At 42.1% G+C, this 22,203-nt stretch overlaps 1 protein-coding gene across 4 annotated transcripts in view; it reads left to right on the top strand.

Annotated features, from left to right (window-relative positions):
• The window catches only part of CTNNA1 (catenin (cadherin-associated protein), alpha 1, 102kDa), a 103,115-nt gene that overhangs the window by 68,670 nt on the left and 12,242 nt on the right, over nucleotides 1-22,203 (top strand). For all 4 annotated transcript variants that reach the window (XM_009999948.1, XM_009999949.1, XM_009999947.1 and 1 more), the window contains 5 exons: nucleotides 64-156; nucleotides 10,991-11,147; nucleotides 17,116-17,316; nucleotides 18,449-18,600; nucleotides 21,379-21,489. In XM_009999948.1, the coding sequence (XP_009998250.1) occupies nucleotides 64-156; nucleotides 10,991-11,147; nucleotides 17,116-17,316; nucleotides 18,449-18,600; nucleotides 21,379-21,489 (714 nt within the window). The remainder of the gene's footprint in view (nucleotides 1-63; nucleotides 157-10,990; nucleotides 11,148-17,115; nucleotides 17,317-18,448; nucleotides 18,601-21,378; nucleotides 21,490-22,203) is intronic.

Genomic DNA, 22,203 nt, shown 5'->3' with positions numbered 1-22,203 from the left:
CCCTACAAAGTGAAATAACACCCAGTTCTAACAGTTGTTTTGTTTTCTCCACCTCTGCCACAGGTTGCCAACTTGGCCTGTTCCATCTCAAACAACGAAGAAGGTGTGAAATTGGTTCGCATGTCAGCAAGCCAGCTTGAAGCCCTGTGTCCCCAGGTAATGAGAGTGTAAGAGCATCAGATATACCTTGCTAAGTTGCTCACTTTGTGCTCTGGTCTCTTAGTGTCTGTCTCTGGACTTGCCGCAAGACTTGTCTTTTCCCTTAATATGTAGAGAATAAAATGCAGTGTAGGCATCAAGTCTGAAAACCTTCAAACAACATGACAAAGTGATTACTGGTACGAATTGGTCTTTTTTACATAGTAACTCTAATTGCTTTTGCCTCAGGGTATTCTAGTGAACTGCAGGACAGTGACCAGCTTCAGTGAGATACTGTGCATGTTCATAAGATTGTTTAGGTTGGAAAAAAACTTTGAGATCATCAAGTCCAACTGAAAACCTAATACTGCCAAGGCCACCGCTAACCCATGACCCTCAGCACCACATCTACACATCTTTTACAACACCACAGGGATGGGGAATCCACCACTGCCCTGGGCAGCCTGTGCCAGGGCCTGACAGCCCTTCTGGGGAAGAAATTGTTCCTAATATCCAATCTCAACCTCCTGGGCAACTTGAGGATATTTTCTCATCCTATCACTTGTTCCTTGGGAGAAGGGACAGATCCCCCACGCCCACGACCTCCCCTTCCTGGCTCCAGCCTCCTCTCAGGCAGTTCTCCCCTCAGCCTCCTTATCTCCAGGCTGGTCACCCCCATCTCCCTCAGCTGCTCCTGCTCAGACTTGTGCTCCAGCCCCTTCCCCAGCTCCCTTGCCCTTCTCTGGACACGCTCCAGCCCCTCAACATCCTTCTTGTCATGAGAGGCCCAGAACTGACCCCAGGATTTGAGGTGCAGCCTCACCAGTGCCCAGCCCTGGTCCTGCTGGCCACACTGGTGCTAATACAAGCCAGGATGCTGTTGCCCTTCTTGGCCACCTGGGCACACTGCTGGCTCATATTCAGCTGGCTGTTGGCCAACAGTCCCATGTTGCAGGAAGATGTCCTGTGAAGATGGCTACCATTGCTCCTGTGCCTGCTGTGAGATGAATTGTAGGTTGTGATTTTTTTGCTCAAGTAGGATATAAATATGCCAAAAAATCTTCTCAGTAGAGTGGGATCAGAGGAAGATGACTATGCATGAAGAGTTTGAACCTGGCTGAGACTACCTTTTAATTAAAACTTTTTAAATGGAAACAAAGATATTAAGTTGATATAAGCACTAGACTGTCGTCTTCCATTTTGACAGCCCTGATGTTTTAAATGTCACTAACCAGGTGCTTGGATGGAGGCTACAGTGCACTGTCAGTTCTTGTAACTTACATTTTTAAAGCAACTCTTGTTGGTAATGAGGAACTAATGGAAAAGCATACTTAAACATTGGCTAAGTGGAATTTTTAGAAAATAAGGTGTATTGTCTCAGGATTACTTGGAATTTGTTCAGGTTTTCCCATAAACACTGGTCCTTTTAAAACTACTGGAAAGGAAGAGAGAAATGTACCCCTGTACTTGCCCCAGCAGGAGAGAATTTTGAGATGGCATGTGAAGGTGGTGTGAAGAGCAGGACTATTTTACCTTTCCTGTTACTTTTAACTGGGCTGTTAAATGAGCGAGGGTAGGCACCCAAAAAGAAAGCATTAATTACTATCTAGGAGGCCTTTTGTCATCCTGGGGTAGACTTCTGTGGTTTCCACTCCTGGATTAGCTCTTGGGGCTGGTTCATCAGCTGCCTTGCCTGTGCAGTTCTTTGCCTCCCACATCTGAGGCCAGTGGTGTGCATGACATGTTGAAACCAAAGGTCAATTTTTACAGCTGGAACAAAGCATGTGGAAGAAAAAGCTTTTAAAAATACATTTTACCTGGTTGAAGCGCTTGCTCTTCCCTAAAATAACCAGCTAGGCTTGATGCAACTTTGTAGTTACCTTCAACGATATGAATATCTCATGCATGTTGTTTCAGACAAATGCTGATGCTTTTGAAAATAATAATTTGAATCTAAATGTTTCTGGTAGTTGTCCAAGTCTGTGGGGGTGTTTTTCCCCCTCTCCATTGCTTAAACTTGTATATGTTTCAAAGACTACTACCTTGGCTTTTCTAGCAACTGCCTGTTTTAATAAATTTACTCCTTTATAATATAAACACCATGAGAGTCAATATGAAATAATTAACAAGGTATTGGCAGTAGTTGCCAAACTAGTCACATCTACTGAAGTGCAGCTGTTAACCTTTAATTTCAGGGATTATGGATAATGCGTTTAACATGCATTGGAAGCTTTGATTATCTATAAATGGACAAGGGCTGGAACTGATGGATTTACGAAGGTCATATATCTGAACTTCCAAGCCTGCCATTGTCTTGCCTTAATTCCAGGGTCGTCACCGAGAGACTAGTAAATGACACTATAGATGTTCATAGCACTTGAAAGAGTGATTTTCTATTACATGTTCTCTGGTTGATTCTTTAATGCTCAAAGAGGACTTAAACATGTTGTGAATCTTGAGAGATAATTCGGGCACTTGTCTAAACTGTTTTACAAATGGCACCTGTGTTTTCCCCTGACAATCCAGAAGTTTGTCTTGTGCCAGCCTGAGTGATGCAGCACACTGTTGTCCTCCTCAAGGTGTTGCCCGTAAGTCCCCCAACTTTGGTTATTCTCTACAACCTCTAAATGCTTCCAGATATAAAGAACAGCATAGTGAGGGTTTGTCTCCTTTTGTAGACAATTATCTGTTTATTTTGCAGTTTATTTCTGAGATTTGTGCTGCTTCTTGAAGACTTTTAGGTGGCTGTGCTGAACAAATGTGTGAATTAGGCATAAAATACAGATTTAAGCCAACATTATCTGCCCTTTTTCATTCATTTGTTTATTTATTTTTGCTTAGACGGTATTTTTCCAGGAAGATGCTGGTTTTGGAAGGAGTCAAGTTAATCAGTAATTACAATAGTCTCTGAAACTCCAGTGAATCTATCGGTATCACACAGAAATACGATGTATGAAATTTAATTCAAGGTATTGCTGTGCTTGAAAGGATGAAAGTGAAATTTAATGCACTTGAGTAAGTCCCTGGGTAACCTCTTAAATAGCTTAGCTGAGTAGTAGCCATTCTGGGAGTAGGAAGCTCCTGGTTAAAGAACGATTTCTGCAGAAATCAATCCGTAGAGTTAATTGTAAAAGCTGTATCTCAAATAAAGCAGTTATTCAGTCCCTTGCCATAACTGGCCTTTCAGAGCCAGCAGCAGGAGTGAGGAGCATGCAACACTTCAGACAAGTTAGGGAAAGCCTGGAAGTCTTGTCAGTATGGACAAGAAGTCATTACTTGTCATTTACAGTGTCACTGACAGGTTCAGACATTCTCAGGTTTGAAATTTCTTTGAGGGGGGAAAAAAGAAGCAGCAAAAAAATTCTCATCTGAAAAATCTCTAGGAAAGCAAGCAATTAAATTTGTTCAGTGTGGCTGATGTTAATGGAAATCAGCTCTTCCTCAAGAGTAACATCATCCTTCCTGTTTGTGAGTCCCCAGCCAATTAACACAGAAATTAATGGGAAGCTGAAGTCTTGATGTGTTTAGAGCTCCCTGTTGCCCATGCAGTAGGAGCTGTTAGGAAGAGCTGTGCATGCTATGTAGTAGCCAGCTGGGTGGCTTGTGCTAGGTTGGCTTGCAGGGGAGAAATAAGGCAGTGTTAGGAGGTCATGGGTGTTTTTCTTCATGAAGCCTTGACGTACAAGCCTGCCTGAGTTCTTTATTTTGAGAGCACATGTTGCTGAAAGTCTGTATATCAAAGTGATCTTGCAGTGATCTGCAAGTGCATCTTGCAGGAGTTACCTGCAGTTCTGCAGCTTCTTGCCTTGCTGTGTTGTAGGGGAAACAGGCCCAACTGTGCTGGGTTAAGGTGAAGGACCAAAAAAGTCCTCCATCACAACTAAATGTTTTAAATGCTTTAGAAAAAATGTTTAAGATGGCTTTCACAATGGAAATGGAAGAGTACTGCTGTGAAATGCTTGGAATAGTTGTCTATGCCTCTGTTTGCCTAGCAGAGTGCGGGGGGGGGGGGGGAATTTTCTTTCCCTTTTGCTAAACACAGCTTGCCAACTGTTTATCTCAACTCAAAAACCTGGATCCTTGCTCGTAACTCTGACTTCTGGGTTCTGTTTCCAAGAAGTACTTGCCCTGGGAGCCTGCGAAAGCTGTTTTGTAACTGCATTTTGAATTAAAAGATGTCTGAGAGCTTTACCATAGGAGTGTTTCTGATCATACAAGCTGAAGGTGTTTAGAAGGCAACAGTGAAAGTGCCCCAGTACAGCTCTTGAAAGGGACAAGTATTGCTCCAGCCCTGTGATATGACAGTCTGCTGTCACTTGCAGCTGCTTTTATTTGTTGAATTTCTTGTTCTTTAAAACCTCTGTGAACTTCATCTGTTGACTTCTAACCAAATTGCACTCAGGCTTGGAGTTATAGAAAATCATTATGGATTAGAATTTCCATCAGGCTGGGTATTTGTTTCTGCCAGCAAAAGCTGGAGCCCATTGCCTGTGAGACTGGTCATCCTCTGGGAAGCAGGCTGTGGGACAAGTGTAGACTTGCTCTTCCCTGGCATGGACATACCAGACCTGATGTCCCATCTTGGTGGTTGCTTCTTTTCCTCTGCTGTCCAAATAGCTCCTTGTCCTCCTCAGAAGCCTTGGGGTGGCAGCAGGCAGGGTCTTCTGTCCTTTCCTTGTTCCCTCCATACCTGCCTTAGCACAGAGAGTGTGTTTGGCATAGCTGACCGGCCCCTGCACAGTCAAGTGAGTGTTGCCTATTAAACAGACTCCAGATAATTCTTGGATTGAATTACATTTTTAATAAAAATAAATTGGCTCCTCTCATATTAACATCTTGTTTTAATAATTGCTGTTCCACATCCTTACATTCCAATTTCGAAATGCTTGAAAAGTAATTTGCTGCTTATAGATTTCTGATGAGGCAGATGGTTACATATGCTGATCACACCTACTAACACAGATAGACAAAACACCAAAGCATAAGGGATCCCACATAGAGGTTCCAAATAGTACCAGAACTTTAGTTTAAAAGTCGCAGCATCTTAAAGAAACAAACCCCCCCCTCCAAGCCACCCCCTCAATCAGCCAAACCCAAATGTGACCTGCAGGCTTTCTCTCCTCGAGTCCCCAGTTACTGCCAGTTCCCTGGTGGCTGTTGGAGAAGGAGATAACTTCATTTTTCTTACAGTGAAGACTTAAGATCAAACAATTGTCCCTTTTTTTCTTCTCTTTGAAAGATTGTCAGATTTTTTGAGTGTACTAACTATATCTCTGATCTATCTCCAGACTGTTTAATTACAAGTGATTGAAGCATTTTATTGGCATTGAGTAGCAATACGTATATTAAAAAAAGCTTAACACTTGGGTTGTAGTTTTGTATCATGCAGGCTTGCTCTGAGGAAGAGCCAGGACAGGAGTGTTCATCAAAGAAGCAATATTAGAAACTCAAGCAGTTACTGATACATAAAAACAAGCTAAGATAGGAGAAAGGGGTTCAGTTCTATAGAAGGTGTGTGAATGTGCAAGAAGCCTATGTTTCCGTGGCAGGCAGAGTATGATCTGTGGAGTGCAGCAGCAGAACTGCTTCCAGAAGAGACAGTCCGTGAAACCCCCAAAGCTTCTGCACTTGAAGTCAGTGAAATGCAAAACGAAGCAAAACAAATGGCCCCCAAATTCTTGCAGCTTCTGCATTGACTGCTACTATAATATCAGTCCTCGGCTACAAATAAACATGCTTTTTCCATACAGGGGGAAGCTGATAGGACAATTATCTGGACACAATATGCAAATGGTAAATACTTTGATAGCAGTATATGCTGAACTGGAAAAGGTGATGTTATTCCAGTAGAAGTATGTATCTATGTGTTATTATAGACCTGTAACAACAGGAGCAAATATCTCTGCAGAGATGCCTGCAGTCACTTTGTGTAACTTGTTCAAGTACCTTTTTATACATTGGAGCAAAGTATTGGAAATTAAATGAAAGGAAACTTCTCCCTTTGGTGTATCTGTCTCTACATACTGCCATTATAGCTGGAGAAAGTGCAAAACAGTCTGTGTGTTTTGCTTCCAGACATTTTGGCTGATGAGAGTCTGCAGAGTGCTTTTTGCTGTATTGGAGTGGCTAGAGGGTTAGCCCATGTAGACATGTGGATGCAAACCTGTGGTTGGATGTAACTGGAAGAGACTTAAATGTTCTGCTTATGAACCTTTTTTCCCTACTCAAAGCAAAACGCACTTATGAGCTGGGTGAGCATTGGAGAGGTAACTTTGGCATCTGGCATATGTAAAATTAAATTATGAGCAGCTTCTTACAAACTGCCTCTAAGTAAGCTGTGCTTTTGTGAATACAGAAAAATGTGGGTGAGCAAGGGGGTTCCTGGCTGGGCTCAGCTTGTGTGGCAGCTTTGGTAAGATCATGAATTCAAGTGTTGACTGTTGGGAGAGCTGCAATTCAAAAACCATGCTTTGGCTTCTACTTGACAACTTGCCCTCTGTATCACAGGAGTGCTTGTGAGGCAGCAATGAAATAGAGCAAAGGGGGACACGGAGGTGCCATTACCAGTTTTTGGCAGGTTGACTGAGAGAATCCTTTCACTCAGCCTTGCACTGAAGTTACTGCTAAAGGCAAAGCTTGGATCAACTCCTTCTACACTAGCTCACTCTTGGATTTTTCTCCCAAAGGACATTTGATCCTGCTGTCTACTTGACAAGTTCCTTTTCACCCACTCATGAATAAAACTGATTTTCACATCCCAGCTGGGGCTCACTTTTTGTGTATCCCTGTTTCCCTTTTTTCCTTCACCCCTAAGATGACAGATGATGGTTGGGTGCTTGTTTTATTAGGGCTTTTTTGTTTTGTTTTCAAAAGCAAAATATGCTGTATTTGAAGGTCATGAATCTGCTTTCCAGCTCATTACCCAAATGCTACAAGGAAGCTGGTTAATGAAGATCTTTATTTAAAAACAGAAAGTGAGTTACTTAGGAACAGCAGATATTTTGGATGTAGAGAAGAGGTGAGGAGAGGGGAGAGGACTGGGTGTTTGTTTTTGATCTTTTGAAACTGAAAAACCTTCTTGTGGTACAGTACCATCCTGAGACAAATACTGCAGGAACCAGGGCAAAGTTAAACCAGCTACAGAAAGAATAGCCTCCTGTAAAAAGCAAAAACTCCCTCTCAGAAAGATTGAGGCAAAATATAGCCACAGAACCAGAGAGCTGTGTGGCTGACAGACTGTGATAATGTCTAACAGATAGGGATTGCAATGCAAAATAAACAGGTGATAGTTTTCTTTTCCTGAGTGCTGGTTCTGCCTTTGGCTGTGCCAGCCAAGTGTTCAAAACTTTCTTATGGGAACACCACCACATATAAGCCTCTATCAGTCTTTCAGATGGCGTGCTATAAAGGTGAAACTGGAAAGCATCCTGAAGTGAGCTGAAATGAGTCCAGACAAGAACTGGAGTGGCTATCCTACAAAGGCAGGCTGAGAGAGTTGATGTTCAGCCTGGAGAAGAGAAGGCTCTGGGGAAACCTTAGAGTATCTTCTACTGCCTGAAAGGGCTCTAGGAAAGCTGGGGAGATGCTGTTCACAAGGGTGTGTAGCAAAAGGACAAGGGGAAATGGCCTTAAACTAGAGCAGGATAGATTCATATTTGGTATCAGGCAGAAGATCTTTAACAGTGAGCTGGAACAGGTTGCCCAGGTGGTGGAGACCCCAACCCTGGAGACATTCAAGGTCAGGCTTGATGGGCCTCTAAACAACCTGATCTAGTGAAAAAGGTCTCTGTGCACTGCAGGGGTGGCTGGACTAGAGGACCTTTAAAGGTCCCTTCCATCCCCACATATTCTGAGATTCTAAAAGAGCTTGATTCAGGTTAAGGTGTTCTCTGTCCTGGAATAGCTGTGCTTTTTAAGAGAGCTTCTGGGCAAAGTAGCTACAATCTTGTAACCCAGGCGGAAGTCAATCTTCAGGGCAACTTGCAGACAGTTGTTCTGCAGAGGTATAAACCTATAAATCCAGTCCAACATCTTTAGATTCAATAGGGAAGATAAAAAGAGGCAGCTTCCTCCCATGAAAGACATGAGAAGAGGATATGAGGTACAAACTGAGACAGCATCCCTGTCCTTTTCCCATGTCTATCTCAGCATCTCTTGGAAAATAAACCAGTCATTCAGTACTGGATACCAGGCATCATGTAAGAGCATATTTGCTCAGATAATTTGCAGGGTTTTGACATTGCCCCAACCAGATGTGAGACATGTCCAGGATATCTTGTCTAAGTCAGTGCTAAGCTGTGCACACTTGGCAGAGTGCAGGGTCTGATCACCCCTGCTAAAACGTTGGAACCGCTTTGCACATGGAGCTGGAGTATATACAGCAAAAAAAGGAGTGGTGAGCTGCATCTGCTTTCTTTAATTTCTTCCTGAGTGCACACACCTCTGCAGGTGTTTCCTGAGCTGTGGTTTTGTCTTCAGCTCCAAAGGGACACTCAGTAGCCTTTCATTTCCCCACTAGTTTGTTCTCACCTTTGATGCAAGACATGTCTGCTCCTAAGGGAGGTCTTGTATGCCAGTTTTGCTTGGCCTTTTTAAAAAAAACGTGTTTGCATTTTTGCTGTTATAATGTGCAAAAAAAAAAAATTTCCCCTTTTTCAGTTGGACGAGCTGCCTGTTGGGAGCACGATGCTGCAGCTTGTGCCTCCTGAACTTGGGTTTGGTGGCAGTGCCCTGTCCCAAGTTTCTTGAGCCCTGTATCTATGACAGCTCTTCCATTACAAGTGGAGAGTTGCCTACTGTGGGCACCTGGGGTTGGATGTGTGCTGTTGACAAAGATTAATTGTGGAGACAGCTGCTGCTGTCCAGACGTCCATCACACAGGTACACAGGCCATATGTTCCTTCAACATTAACACTGATCTGTCGCAGTCTTGTATCTGATTCCAGCCAAGATAGCTAGATGAGAGAGGAGAAAATATTCTTGACCTTTGGTATCACCATCTTCTTTCTCTCAGTAGTTATGGTTACTGGCAGGATATAGCTGAGAGCAGGTTTCTGGAACATTTTTTGTTTTATTCTTTTTGTTTCCAGGATACTCGTTACTTGGATTCACCTTCATAAAACTTCGGATTTCTAGATTTTGATTGATAGGTAGATACATCAATCAGACTGAGGCAAGAAGTGGTGTCAGCTTGACTTAAGAGGTAGAGCTCTTGAGCAGAGGACAGGTTTCCCTTTCTAAAACTTCTGTTTCAATCTGATTTTAGGTTTTTCAGCGTCATTTTCTTGGGTGTTGCAAGGGCTTTTTTCTGTGCTTTTAGAACTTGAGAACCATGATCTTGAAGGACAGCCTGGCTGTCAGCAGGTCTCTCTCTGAATGGAAATCCTTTTTCCTGCAGCTCCCCACACTGAAGGTGTGACTGCAGTATCTGCTTTGAGGAGGGGCAAGCAGCAGAGGACATCTATGTTCTCCATGAAGGACCAGGACACTGATTAGTGCCAGGGTTCAGAGGTGTGCCTCATCCCCATAGGAATCTTGACCAGGTTGCAGCTCATGCCAAATAATTTCTTTCATCTGTCTGTGTTATTAGACCCATCGAGCTCCTTTTGATTTGTGACCCAGAGCTGCAGCCTGCACCTCCAGAGGCAGGATGGCAGCATGGAGAGCTTTTTGTGGATTTGCCTTAGTCGTTGCTAATTTCTAGTGTCCCTGGATTGAATCAGCCTCCTTCTCCTCCCTGATTCATTCAGTGCCATCGTGTTGTGTTTGACAGCACCATCATTTCCATGGTTTGTCACATTATGTGTGTATATTTTTTTTTTTACTTTTTTTTTTTAACACTTTGTTATGCTTTTAAGTGAAGCTGATAGAGCAAGTAGATTTTTGGAAAAGTAGGAACATCTGGAACTTGCACGTTTTGTTCAACAATTTTGTGAAATTAATATGATCCTAAAATAAGAAGAAAAATTACACACTGAACTTTTAGTCCTAACTCTCAGGTGCTTGAAAACAAGGTTAGGATTGTCATACTGGTCTGGCTGCAGGTGATTTCTTATCCCTGGCATGTTTCCAGGTGACTCTGCTGGAGCATCGTGCAGCAAGAGCAGGAGCTTGGGACTGCTTCTTCCTGCACCCAGAGAGGCTTTTTTTGTAATTTAACTGACCAATTAGTTGGCACAACATAAACTTTGTTACTTAGCAGTATGTGTAGCATTTGTTCTGCTTAGAAACAGAAGGATCTGAAGTAAATTACGACCTTGAGGGTTTGAAGAAAGTGTTCAGGAGGAGCACCAAATAGTATTGTCTTCTCCTGGTCCCTGGCTAACCTAGCTCTGCCAACCACGACAGAAATCTTAAGGTACTGTGACAATTACTGGCACAGAGTAAACCTTTAAGGAGAAGAAGATAAATATAAAATTTATCTTTCCGTTTTATTTGAATATTGTTTCCACTTCAGACTGTGAGATTTATTCTGTTATGACCTTTTTTTCTCAGGGTCTGGCAAGTAGCTTGGGAACTGCAGCTTCCAGTGCATGAAACGTCAGCCTGTCTTAAAATATTTAACAACACAACTTGCACTCAGAAAGCAACACCTTATAACATGAGTTGTTAGAGAAAGGTGAAGCTAGCTCATGTGAATAGTTGCCAAATGTTCATGTTTATAACTAATTATAATAAATGTGGAAGCAGGTATGAGCTGGATGTGAGAGCGACAGCATAAACACTTGCGTGTTTAAACATTAAGTTCCTGACAACTTATTCAACTTGCTTTGTTTGCTGTTGAGTTCATTGGATAAACACATGCAAACAAATTATGAAGGATAAGTTTTAACAATCCAGAGGTGTTTTACAGGTCATCAATGCTGCACTGGCACTGGCTGCTAAACCCCAAAGCAAACTGGCTCAAGAAAATATGGATCTCTTCAAAGAGCAGTGGGAGAAGCAAGTCCGCGTGCTAACAGATGCTGTCGATGACATCACTTCCATTGATGACTTCCTGGCTGTATCAGGTAATCAGGGCTTCCAGCTCAGAAATAATCGTTCTCATAACTGAGCTTATGCCTGGAGATGGGTGGTTTCTACATGTGTTCTGAAGTCTTCCTGAGTTTTTGGAAGGGATGCTGTTTGTATATGTCACCTGGCAAGTGTCATCTGCTGAGCAAGGTCTGAAAATAGAGCAGGAAATCTTGGCACAAGGAGAAGAGATACTTTGATAGTGTGCAAACAGTGATAGTTTAGTTCAGCATGTACTCTAGAAAGCTGTCTCTGTGTGTGCATGCATGAATGTTTATGTTTACGTGTCAGCAAAGCGGCTTACACACAGGGAAAGACACTTCAGGTCTCAAGATTTTGAATGGCGAGCTCAACTTCGGGTGAATTGCCATCCTAGCTGCTGTAGACAAACCTCACTGGTAACACAGGGGGAAATAGAATATGTTTGTGTTTAAATTATGAACTAGCAAAAAAGACAATCCCTCAGTTCACCTTAGACTCTTCTTATGTAAACAAAAATGAGTACCAAACTGTTTCTTTAGAAAATATTCCATGAATATTTTTAGCCATGTCAGCTTTAGCAAAGTTTTAACATTGCTTATAAAAGATTACAATATTATGACAGCTCAATAATTCTGTTTGGCAAAGTGCTTGCCAAGTTAGTCTGTTCTATCAGCATCATTGGTAAAGATACACTATTAGGTGCTGTGACCTACAAATGAGGGGGATGGGGTTTTTTTCCACATCCTTGGTATCGGCTCAAGTCAGAGGACGTGGTGATAAAATCACGTGAGACACTGGAACAGTTTGCCCAGGGAAGCTGTGGCTGCCCTGTCCCTGGAAGTGTTCAAGGGCAGGTTGAATGGGGCTTGGAGCAACCTGGTCTAGTGGAAGGTGTCCCTGCCCATGGCAGGGGGGTTGGATCTAGATGATCCTTAAGGTCCCTTCTAACCCAAAATATTCTATTATTCTAATTGTGTCTGCAGTAGCATTCACAAATTACCGCTGCAAACTAAGGGTCTAGTTGTCCTCATGCAAGCAGGCTTGGGCATCTCAAGTAACCTAAAAACTGTATGAAAAGAGATTTCACAGGAAGGTGAGTAGCATCAGAAGTACCAAGTGAACATGTCTAGAAAATGTAGACAAAAACTTGCCGGCTTAAATTAAAATACCACCTTTTTTTAATATTAAAAAAAAAAAATTATAAAAAAGAGAAAGAAAAAACAAACAAGAAAAACCCAAGTAATTTTTCTGTGGTGAGTCACCTGTATTATCAATCATACTTGTATTGTGATTCCCTGGCTTCTGAGTGAAAATGTTCTCTGCAATGATTGGGCATAAACTTATTAGTCAATTGAATGTCCTAGTTCTTTGTATCGTTGTTGCAGCAGTGGTTGAAATTGCACAGCTGTGAGGAGCCTATTTCTGGGGAGATATATTTAGAAAGAATTGCGTGCTGAAGTTCACAGCTCCACTTTGAGTTTGCCTACAAATGTTCGAAACATTTGAAAGAGAAAAAGCTGTTAGTCTGTGAAAACACAGTCCGTGCAAAGCTGCTTCACTGCATTTCACTTCCAGGTGTGGCTCAAAATGTGTCAAGCCACTGGAATGGGGTGGTCTCCATCCTTTTACAGGTCATTCGAGGAGATGGGTGCTTGGCCTCTGAGGGGACAGGTGGTGGTGTTGGCCCACTGTTGAGGTGCTCTGAAGAGTTCTAAGGGCTTGGCAATAAGAGGGTGGTGACAGGTTGACTCAGGAGAGGGCTCATCTTGAATGTGTGCTCACCACCAAAATGTTGCCACAGACATGCCATACTTTGAGACTGCTTAAGATGCTCAAGTGCATTCAGCAATTGTTTGCATGTCCTGGGTTATCAGAGATGTTAGAAAAATATTAAAGCAATAAATATTGCTTTAAATATGATTTGTTTGAACTTAGATAAATGTTTTCCATATAAATGCCATGACTCCAATTCTCTGCTGAAAGTCTAAACAACTCTTCAGATAAAACTGTGATGGGTATGATTTATACCAGGTTTCTTTCAGGGTTCTTAGGATGTTTGTGCAGAGTAGGGTTTGTATCAGCTGCCATCTGATCTGTGAGCAGAATTAAGAGTGCTCCTGTGAGTCTGTGTGTGTTTGTATAGATCTGTGTGTGTATACATACATATATATATATTTATATAAAAAAATACCACATTCCTACAGTGGGTTGTGCTGTCCAGAGTGAGGTACAGGCTTTGTTGTTCAGCTTGTGATACAGAATTGTATTCATTATGCACAAATAAAGATGAAAGCTTGATGGAAGAGATGTTTGGTTTAGAGAACAGCAGAATATCTTACAAGAATCAGATACTTAAATGTATGGTGTTGCAGATAAGCTTATAAGTTCATAGAATCATAGCATGGTTTGGGTTGGAAAGGACCTTAAAGATCATCTAATTCCAACCCCCTGCATGGGCAGGGACACCTCCCACCAGCCCAGGTTGCTCCAAGCCCCATCCAACCTGCCCTTCAACTCTTCCAGGGATGGGGCAGCCACAGCTTCTCTAGGCATCCTGGGACAGTGTCTCATCACTCTCATAGTGAAGAATTTTCTCCTACTGTCTCACCTAAATGTTCCCTCTTCCAGTTTTAATCTACTACCTCTTGTCCTCTCACTAGTGGAATCATAGAGCAGTTTGGGTTGGAAGGGAGGGACTCTAAAGATCATCTAAATCCAACCTCCCTGCACGAGTAGGGACAACAACAACAAGTTACAACATTTTATGAAGGGCATAGCATAGAAAGGGCCCTGTTGAGTTAGGACAACAGTCTGACAGTGGGTAATTATCAGTTCATGGGAGATTAATAAAAGAACAGAAGAGCCCTGTAGACTGAAGATCATTCCTATGCACTCCCAGTCAGGAGTGACTGCAGCTCAGGGAGCTCCAGCATAGGACGTGCTACCTAATGAACAGCTCTTGACAGATTTTTTTCTCATTTAAGCTTGTGTTAGTTGCTCTTTCAACTATTATAAAGCTCTGGCATCTCCAGCATCCTGCTCAAAAATCACAGCTCAGTATGAGGAGCCTCCTGTTTCCTGCAATGTCACCTGCTTCTTTCATTTGATGCCCCTCATTGTAGCAGAAGACAGCAAAGAGGTTTTTTCCCCTATTTGCTTTCTTCGTGCTGTTTGGAAATGTACAGACTTCTGTTGTATGCTTACTCAGTCATCTCTTTTTTGACTGCAGTGTCTTTGTCTGTTTCATTATTCCTCATTTCAGAGCTTTTCTGTACTTTGTGTAATTCTTATCCCTCTTGTCAGTGCCTTCCCTTAAGCACTCAAGGTGTGTTTATGTGCCCACTATCTTTGTTCTATAGAGCAGTTGCTGATAGCACCATGTAATTGTCAAATTCAGTGTTCTAAAATTACCTGGATCTCCTTTGAAATCCTCTAAAAAAGTAATTCCAGTTGCTCCTTTCTGTTCCTCTGCTGCAGACAGAGGTTTATGCAAGAGCCTGCCCATCATAGCACAGCTATTTCATCTGAAGAGCTTCCAGATGAATATTGCCTGGGCCTGATGATTATCCTTCTTCATTACTAGATGAATGCTGTGCTGAGGAGTGTGTGAACACTCCAGTATTTGTTCTATAACTATGTCTACTGACACTGCTGCTTGACCTGACTCCTCCAGTGTCCATTGTCAAGAGACTGCAGTGTGGAAATTGCTCTAAGACCTTCCACAGGGGACACAGCAGAGAAGCAGAGTTTTATTTGTGCATCTGTGGTTTTATCTCCTGGCTGTTGCTCTTAGGTTTCGATCTCCTGTAGCCCCCAGACTCCCTTGCAGACTTCTGGGGATGTTTGGAAGATTATTGCTTTATCCCTTTAATGGGGAAGTGGGTGGAGGTGGAAGGTGTTTCGTGGGGATGGATTGACAGTTGTGGAGCACTTTGAATTCTCTTAGCTTTTATTATTTCCTTGTTTGCTCTAGAAATAATTTTCACTGGAAAAAATGTCTTTCCTCTTACCTTGTTGCCAAACCACACCATTTTTTCTCTATAGGGGAAAAAAACCCACAAGATTTGTTGCCCTTTCCTGTGTTACATTCTGTTATGTTCAATTGCTGTGAGATTTGTCTCCAGTTCAGCCCCAGGGAGTCTGTTATCTTAGATACAGGACAGCATTGTCGTGTCCCCAAAGGTGCTGGTGAACCTGTGTCTCAGCATTTCTTGGCCTCTGCCACCCTGGCCTCAGCAGATGCCATTTTGTGCCAGACACTTGTGGTCTGTATGCCTGTAGGACAGGTAGCAGTGTGTGTATACACAAGCACACAGAACAATGTCAAATCTGATTTCTTATCATCCAGCTGGAGAGTATAACCGGAGTGGATCCACCTGACAGTCCCAGACTGCCTTGTGAGGGATTATCTTTCCATAGAAGCATCTTGCTGGCAACTTGGCATCTGCAAAGGGCATTAAATGATGGGCAGGCATTTAAATATTAATCCTCATTTTCTCCATGGCTTTTATCAAATTTCATATAATCCAAAGAGGCTTTTAAATTGTCTGTGGCTTAATTTATTCGTTAAGGAACTCAAGCAATAAACAGCCTGTATTTTGGCCTGATGCCGGTGCTTTTCTTTTTCCTGTTGCAACCTGCAGGGATATCTGTCTCTTGCTTTAAATACCAACACTCTGCTTCTCCGTGAAGCTCTGGTACCTTGGCTGCCTGCTCACTGACTTGTCAAATCACTAATGAACCTGTGCTTTTCCCTCTTGGGGCCACATTCTGCCCTCAGCTGAACTTGTTCAAGCTGAGTTGCTTCAGAGGTGTTGCACAAGTGTATTTTTTTTGCCCAGGCTTCTTACAGAAGTTTCACAATATTGAACCTGGCTCTGTTAATTTTATGTTAATTAAGTGTAGCTCTTCCAGCAGCAATCTTTTCAGCCCGTTTATACAAATTCTCTATCAGTCAACTCTATGTGCTTCTTGTCTCTACAAACTCTTGCAAAATGGCTCTTTTACTACCTGCACAGGGAATAAAAGCCACTTCAGTGGTGTGGATTGGCAGGGTAGCATGATGAAGTCAATGGCAAGTAATACTGGAAACTAATTTAAGTGACAGAGCAGAAACATTTCCAAGTTGGTTTCTTACCAAGCAGGCCAAATGCTGATGTTGGATGGCAATGTCAAAGTGTTGGTACTGACATATTAAAGAGGTTTCTATCAGGGTTTGGAAGATCTTTTGGTTCCCCCAAATGAGGATCCTCACCTCTTTCAGTCGCCTCTTCAGGATTTTTACTCATTATGGGCCTCCTGGGCTTGATAAGTGGGGGAAAATACCTCTGTATAAAAACAAAAATTTGTGTTCTAGAAAGAAATTGCAAACAGAGGCCTTGGCTTTATTTTTTTTTCTGAAGAGATGATGAGTACTCAGTTGCTGGAACACTTCCTGCAACAGTGACTGTGTGTGTTTTGTGCCTTAGGTTGGAAAGGAGGCCCAACAGTTTAATACTCTCTGATGGTACATGTGTGGTTGTAGGAAAACACTGTGTAGGAAGCCAAAAACATGCAGCAAGGGACCTGTCTATGAAGACACTGGATGGATGAGGTGTGGTGTTGGGGAGGGTGCCTCATTGCCCCACACACGTGGAATGATGAGGGAGTGGCTTTTAAGTGTTTGGAATAAGGGCTTGGACAGTCCAGGGAAAGATGATGGAAAGGAACACGTTTGGGGAGAATCCAGCTGAACTCAGCTTTTCTGTTGGGTAAAATTGACTAGATGGGGGCAAGAAAGTTGGATGCCAGCAAGTGAATGTTTTTTTTTTGACGTCTGGTTTGGAAGGGCAGCTGTTTGCTGGTCACAGCAAGCTTAAAAATTAATGCTTTACAGCATCTCACTAGAGCTTTGTAGAGCAGATCACAAACAGACATTGCAATTCTGATGACTGCAACAGAAAGAAGATATTAACATCTAAATCCTCCTTCTTTTACCACCAGAGAATCATATTTTAGAAGATGTAAACAAATGTGTCATTGCTCTCCAAGAAAAAGATGTTGATGGTTTAGACCGCACAGCTGGTGCAATTCGAGGACGTGCTGCTAGAGTCATTCATGTTGTCACTTCTGAAATGGATAACTACGAGCCTGGAGTCTACACTGAGAAGGTGTTGGAAGCCACAAAGTTACTGTCCAACACAGGTAAGAGTTGAGTACTCCCAAGATCCCTGAGTTCATACTGCTTACAAGGGCTTGGCTGACCCAATACTAGTGTACCTGTGAAATCTATTATAAAGTCTCTGTTTTACATGCTGTAGTGGAAATTAGTAGCAGTTATTTGCTTAGCTCTTGCAAAGTGAGAAATGTAATTTTGCTGTGTTGACTGACTTAAAACTCAACAGTGCACAAGGTCTCCCTGAATGTGTTTGCTGTCAGTGGCTGAGCTGGAGAAAGCTGTGACACCAGGGAGTGAGTCCCACGCAGTGAGTCAGGGTGTGGAAGTTATGCTGATCATCCACTACCAGGCTCTATCTGTTCAGGATCCAGGCAGAAGGTTTCTGCCACACTGACCCAGTGAAATAAATTCTCTGTAGTAATTTAGGGTATATTTTGTAAAATATCTTTATAACTAGTTAAATAAATGTTGTAGGTTATAGTGACCCACCCCTAAACAGTGAATCAGAGTGTTTCCTGTGAGCTAGCTGGTGACATCCATATAGGGTAAGGAATGATTCTGCTTGAATGAGTGCTGTGCTAGCTATTATTTGTTGTTTTTGCTTTAATTACAACTTTGCTGAAGAATCAAGGGTGACACTGAAGAAACAGACTGTAAATGGGTCTGTGATGTTCTTCCTGGGGTGCAGTGAGTCACTAAAGCACAGCAGTGCAACCTGCCCTCTTCCACTGCCTGGTTAAACTTGAACTTTGTGGTAGTAATATCGGTGGGTTTTTTCCCCCGAAAAATTATGTGCATCTATAGTGAATGTTAAACATTACTATTTTATTATTCTTATTATATTTTCGAATATTAATATTTTATCCCATAATTTCTATTTGCTTCCCTGGGTGTTTTTTTCCTTCTCCACGAGGAGGGTGCAATAAACTTTTCACTGTCTAAGGGTAAAAAAAAACAAATAGCAAATGAGTAAACAGAAGTTGAGGTGAACATAAGACTTGAGCTTGGTGTCCTTCTATCAGAAATGTTCTGTATTTCAATGGAACCACAGCACTCTCAGTGATGGTTAACAAAGGAGATACATCTTTTTTATGGGAGCATGTAGCAGAAAATGGCAGTGGGGTGGGGCCTGACTGTTACTTTGTGTTCTTACTTCAGTTATGCCACGGTTTACTGAACAAGTAGAAGCTGCTGTGGAAGCCTTGAGTTCAGACCCTGCCCAGCCAATGGATGAAAATGAATTTATTGATGCATCCCGACTGGTGTACGATGGAATACGAGACATCAGGAAGGCCGTGCTGATGATCAGGGTGAGCTCAGCTGAAGCAGCTTTCTGCTTGTCTGCCCCCACCTCTGCTGAACTGACATGAGCTGCACTGGGAGCAGGCAGCCTCAGATTTCCCTTTAGCTCAGATTAGCATTCTGAGTCTTCAAAATGGCTAATCACTCTGCGGAGTACATCAGAAGTACGTTTTTATTCAAATTCATTAAACAGATCTGAGCATCAATGATAGCCAGAGTTGTGATGCTAAATACCCTTCACACATCTTTTGTAATATCATGTTAGTGCCTTGCTCATTAATGTTAATGTGCTAAAACCAGTGACCTTTGATTTAACAACAGCAAGTGGATGTTTTTTGATGGTTTGAGAGCTTAGAAATAAAACCTGATGGCTCTTTGTTAAGCAAATTTTGAGAATTAATGCAGGTTAGTAAAAAACAGGTTTAGATTAGTTCAGTCTGTAGTCACTAGAGCATGTAATTCATTAATTGGCTAACCTCAGTAAACAGGGACCAGTTCATAGGGACTTTGTCTCTCCAATGCTTGCATGGTTCAGGTGCAGGGCCTTGGACTTGGAGGCCCTAATTCCTGGTAGGTCAGGCTTCTTTAGTGTGGAAGGAGGTGTGCAGGGAAGGCAAAGAGAGCTCCTGTGTCTGCCTGAAGGAAGGTAGAAAAGAAAGTTCTGGTTCAGACTGATCTATGGGCTTATTTCTTGAGTCTGAGTGTGGTAAAAATGGTCAGGAGCCAGTCACAGCAAAAACACACATAGGGGTTTTATTCCTTTCTTTCCTTTTTTCTTTGTACCCCTCTGACTCAAATAAATGCCTTGCAAAGAAAGTTTTTCTTCCAGAATGGTAACCATAGCAGATGCATTTTGGTGATAAGTAAATTAAGGACATACAGACCCAGAATATATGTGATTATAGTAACCATTGCAATAGTATCTTCTGTGACTGCTGCCTAAAGCACAGAATCAAATGGAAAATCAGAAGGAAAGCTGACAAGCACATATGTGCTCTCCCCAGCATCTTTTTCCAAGCTCAGGATTGATAGACAACCAATGGTAGATGAAGATATCAGTGCTTTCCTGCTATGCAGACAAACTAATTTGATTCACCCCCTGCTAAAGCCCTTGTTATTCAGGGCAGGGAAGCATGACTGCCAGCTCCACATTGGCAATAATTAGCTGAGCTGGCAGTGCCAGGAATGCTGAGGGTTCCCCTTGCACTGTCTCACTGGGGTCAGGGTGCCACAGCTCTGCTGCAGCTCCAGCAGCTCATGGCTGACAGGGGCCAACTATAAAAAATTGAAAGGTTAGAATTGGTTGCCCAAAGGGCTGTAAGGTATGGAATGTATGTAGGATAAGAAAGTCATCCTGATGGAGGTGCCAGGCCACCAGTTCACAGGCACGTTGACTCCAACTGGACCAGTAATGGTGCTCGCAGAGGGATGCTGCTAAGCTCAGCTGGGGCAGAAGAGCTGATTCACTTGAGACTTGCTCAGGTGGCACTTGTTCTTTAGAGGAACCAGAAGGAAAAGTCACTCAGACAACTCACTTTTGTATTTTCAAAACTAAAACCTCACCCTATCTGTATTGAAGTAAAGCTCTTTCCTCCCTGCTCCCCAGGCATCTCTCCCCTCCATCCCCCCAGAGGAGTTTTTGCTCTTGATGACAGACTGAAAGGGAGAATTACACCTTGTGTGACTCAGGTTGTTTGGGCTTTGGGATGGATGGGCAGAGAAGTGGATTTGAGCAGCCATTTCTAAAGATGCAACATAACTGTTTTCTTTATTTTTTTGATTCTTAAAGTATTGATACACTGAGCTACTTGTTAGTGTATGTCCTTATGTTGATTTTATGCTTACACTGTTCTTCAAGGCACAGAGAGGAGATGGTGGCTTGATTGTCAGCATACTCACCTTGGCTGTTTGGCAACTGTTTTGCATATCCATCTTTATTTTAGCTGTATCACACAATGTCTGTATTGGAAAACAAGTTGGTAAAATACAAATCAGAGGAAGGCAATGTGAAGAACAGGGATTTTATTTGCTCCTTATCTGTTAATCACAATTTATTGAATTTATCGGTGAAGTTCTTTGTTGATCCAGCTCTGCAAAATTGTCATGAAGTGCCACTCGAGGCAAAGATGTAGTATTTTGACAAACATACTATTTAAACTTGATAAGCTTTATAACAAGTTTGCCAGCTACAGACTGGCAGTAGCAAAAATAAATCCTAGGCAAGCAGGAACTGGGTCAGATGTGTTTAGCCTACAGCACAAAAGCTGGCCCTTCCTTACTTGCTAAAAAATTTCAGCTTTTCCTGGGGGTTAAGAATAAATTTTGATCTATTTTATCTGTTGTTAATTTAATCAGTGCTTTGATTCATAATTGTGCTAAAGATGACGTCTGTGGTTTTTCAACCAGGCCTTTAAGCTGTGTGTAATTTTAGCTCCAGAACCTCAAGTGAAGCTTTTACATTTTTACTGAGTTGCAAATGATCCTGTTCATTTTGTTAACTTTTTTTCCCCTCTTTCACATCCTGAGTGCATTGGTGTCCTGACGAATGGCAGATGTTTAGGTGCTGGTGTGTAGTTCTGGGGATCCCCATGGTGTTTAACTTGAGCAGCCAAGCATATATAATCACATATATAATCACACTGGATACAGTCCCTGTATTTACCTTTTTGTTGAAAACATTGAGTAATTTTTACCTTCACTTTTTTCCATTCTGTGTGAAAAACAATATTCTTGTTGATTTTTAGAACTATGAAATCTGTTGTTTGACTGAATTACTCTTTCCTCAGACTCCTGAGGAGCTGGATGATTCTGACTTTGAGACTGAGGACTTTGATGTCCGAAGCAGGACAAGTATTCAGACTGAAGATGATCAGCTCATTGCTGGACAAAGTGCAAGGGTAAGGAGGGAATCTGAGTATTACAGAATTATGGAACCTTCAGGGAACTGTTCAACTTGCTTTGAAAATTCAGGTTGCATTTTTGGGGGTGGCAGCAGGATCAGAAAAGTGGTGTTCTTGGTTTCCAGTTTTCTTCTGAAAAGGAGGTTGAGTGAAATGTAGCCTGGGTTGGTCTGACGGATGATAGAAACCTCTGTGGTTTATTTTCAATGCTCTGAAAGATCAAAGCCCTTTCAATACTAATGAACTCCTTCATACTTTGACATTCCAGACATTGTAGACACAGACATTTAGTTAGGCAGGTGAGCAGGGAGATAAAGGGCAAATAATTACCTTGTACTAATGTTATTTTCAACATGCAAAGACTAAGTTTGTGGGCAAGGATTAAATCATCCTGCAGCTCAGGCATTTAGTACAAAATGTCTCCTTATGTACCTGTTGGTGTGTGTTTGGCTTCTGAGCATTTAATCAAGGCAATATTGAGCTCAAAAATAAAATAATTTAAACCAATTGCATTTCCCATGACTGTTAAAAATGAAAGCATTGATAGACAATATATAATCATTAATAGGTGAAAACTGAAAACTGGTACACTGAAGGAAAATAGGCCTTACCTATTGTTTTTATTTCACATGTCCCCTTCTGGATCAATAACAATTTACACTCTTGGGCAAGTGCCATGAAAGATTTTTTGTAAGAGGCTCATCTAGCTTG

The sequence above is a fragment of the Chaetura pelagica genome, unplaced genomic scaffold (assembly GCF_000747805.2).
Source record: "Chaetura pelagica isolate M959 unplaced genomic scaffold, ChaPel_1.0 scaffold296, whole genome shotgun sequence".
NCBI classification, from domain to species: Eukaryota; Metazoa; Chordata; class Aves; order Apodiformes; family Apodidae; genus Chaetura; species Chaetura pelagica.
The sequence above is the reverse complement of the archived record's forward strand: the minus strand, read 5'-3'. Positions and strand labels throughout refer to the sequence as shown.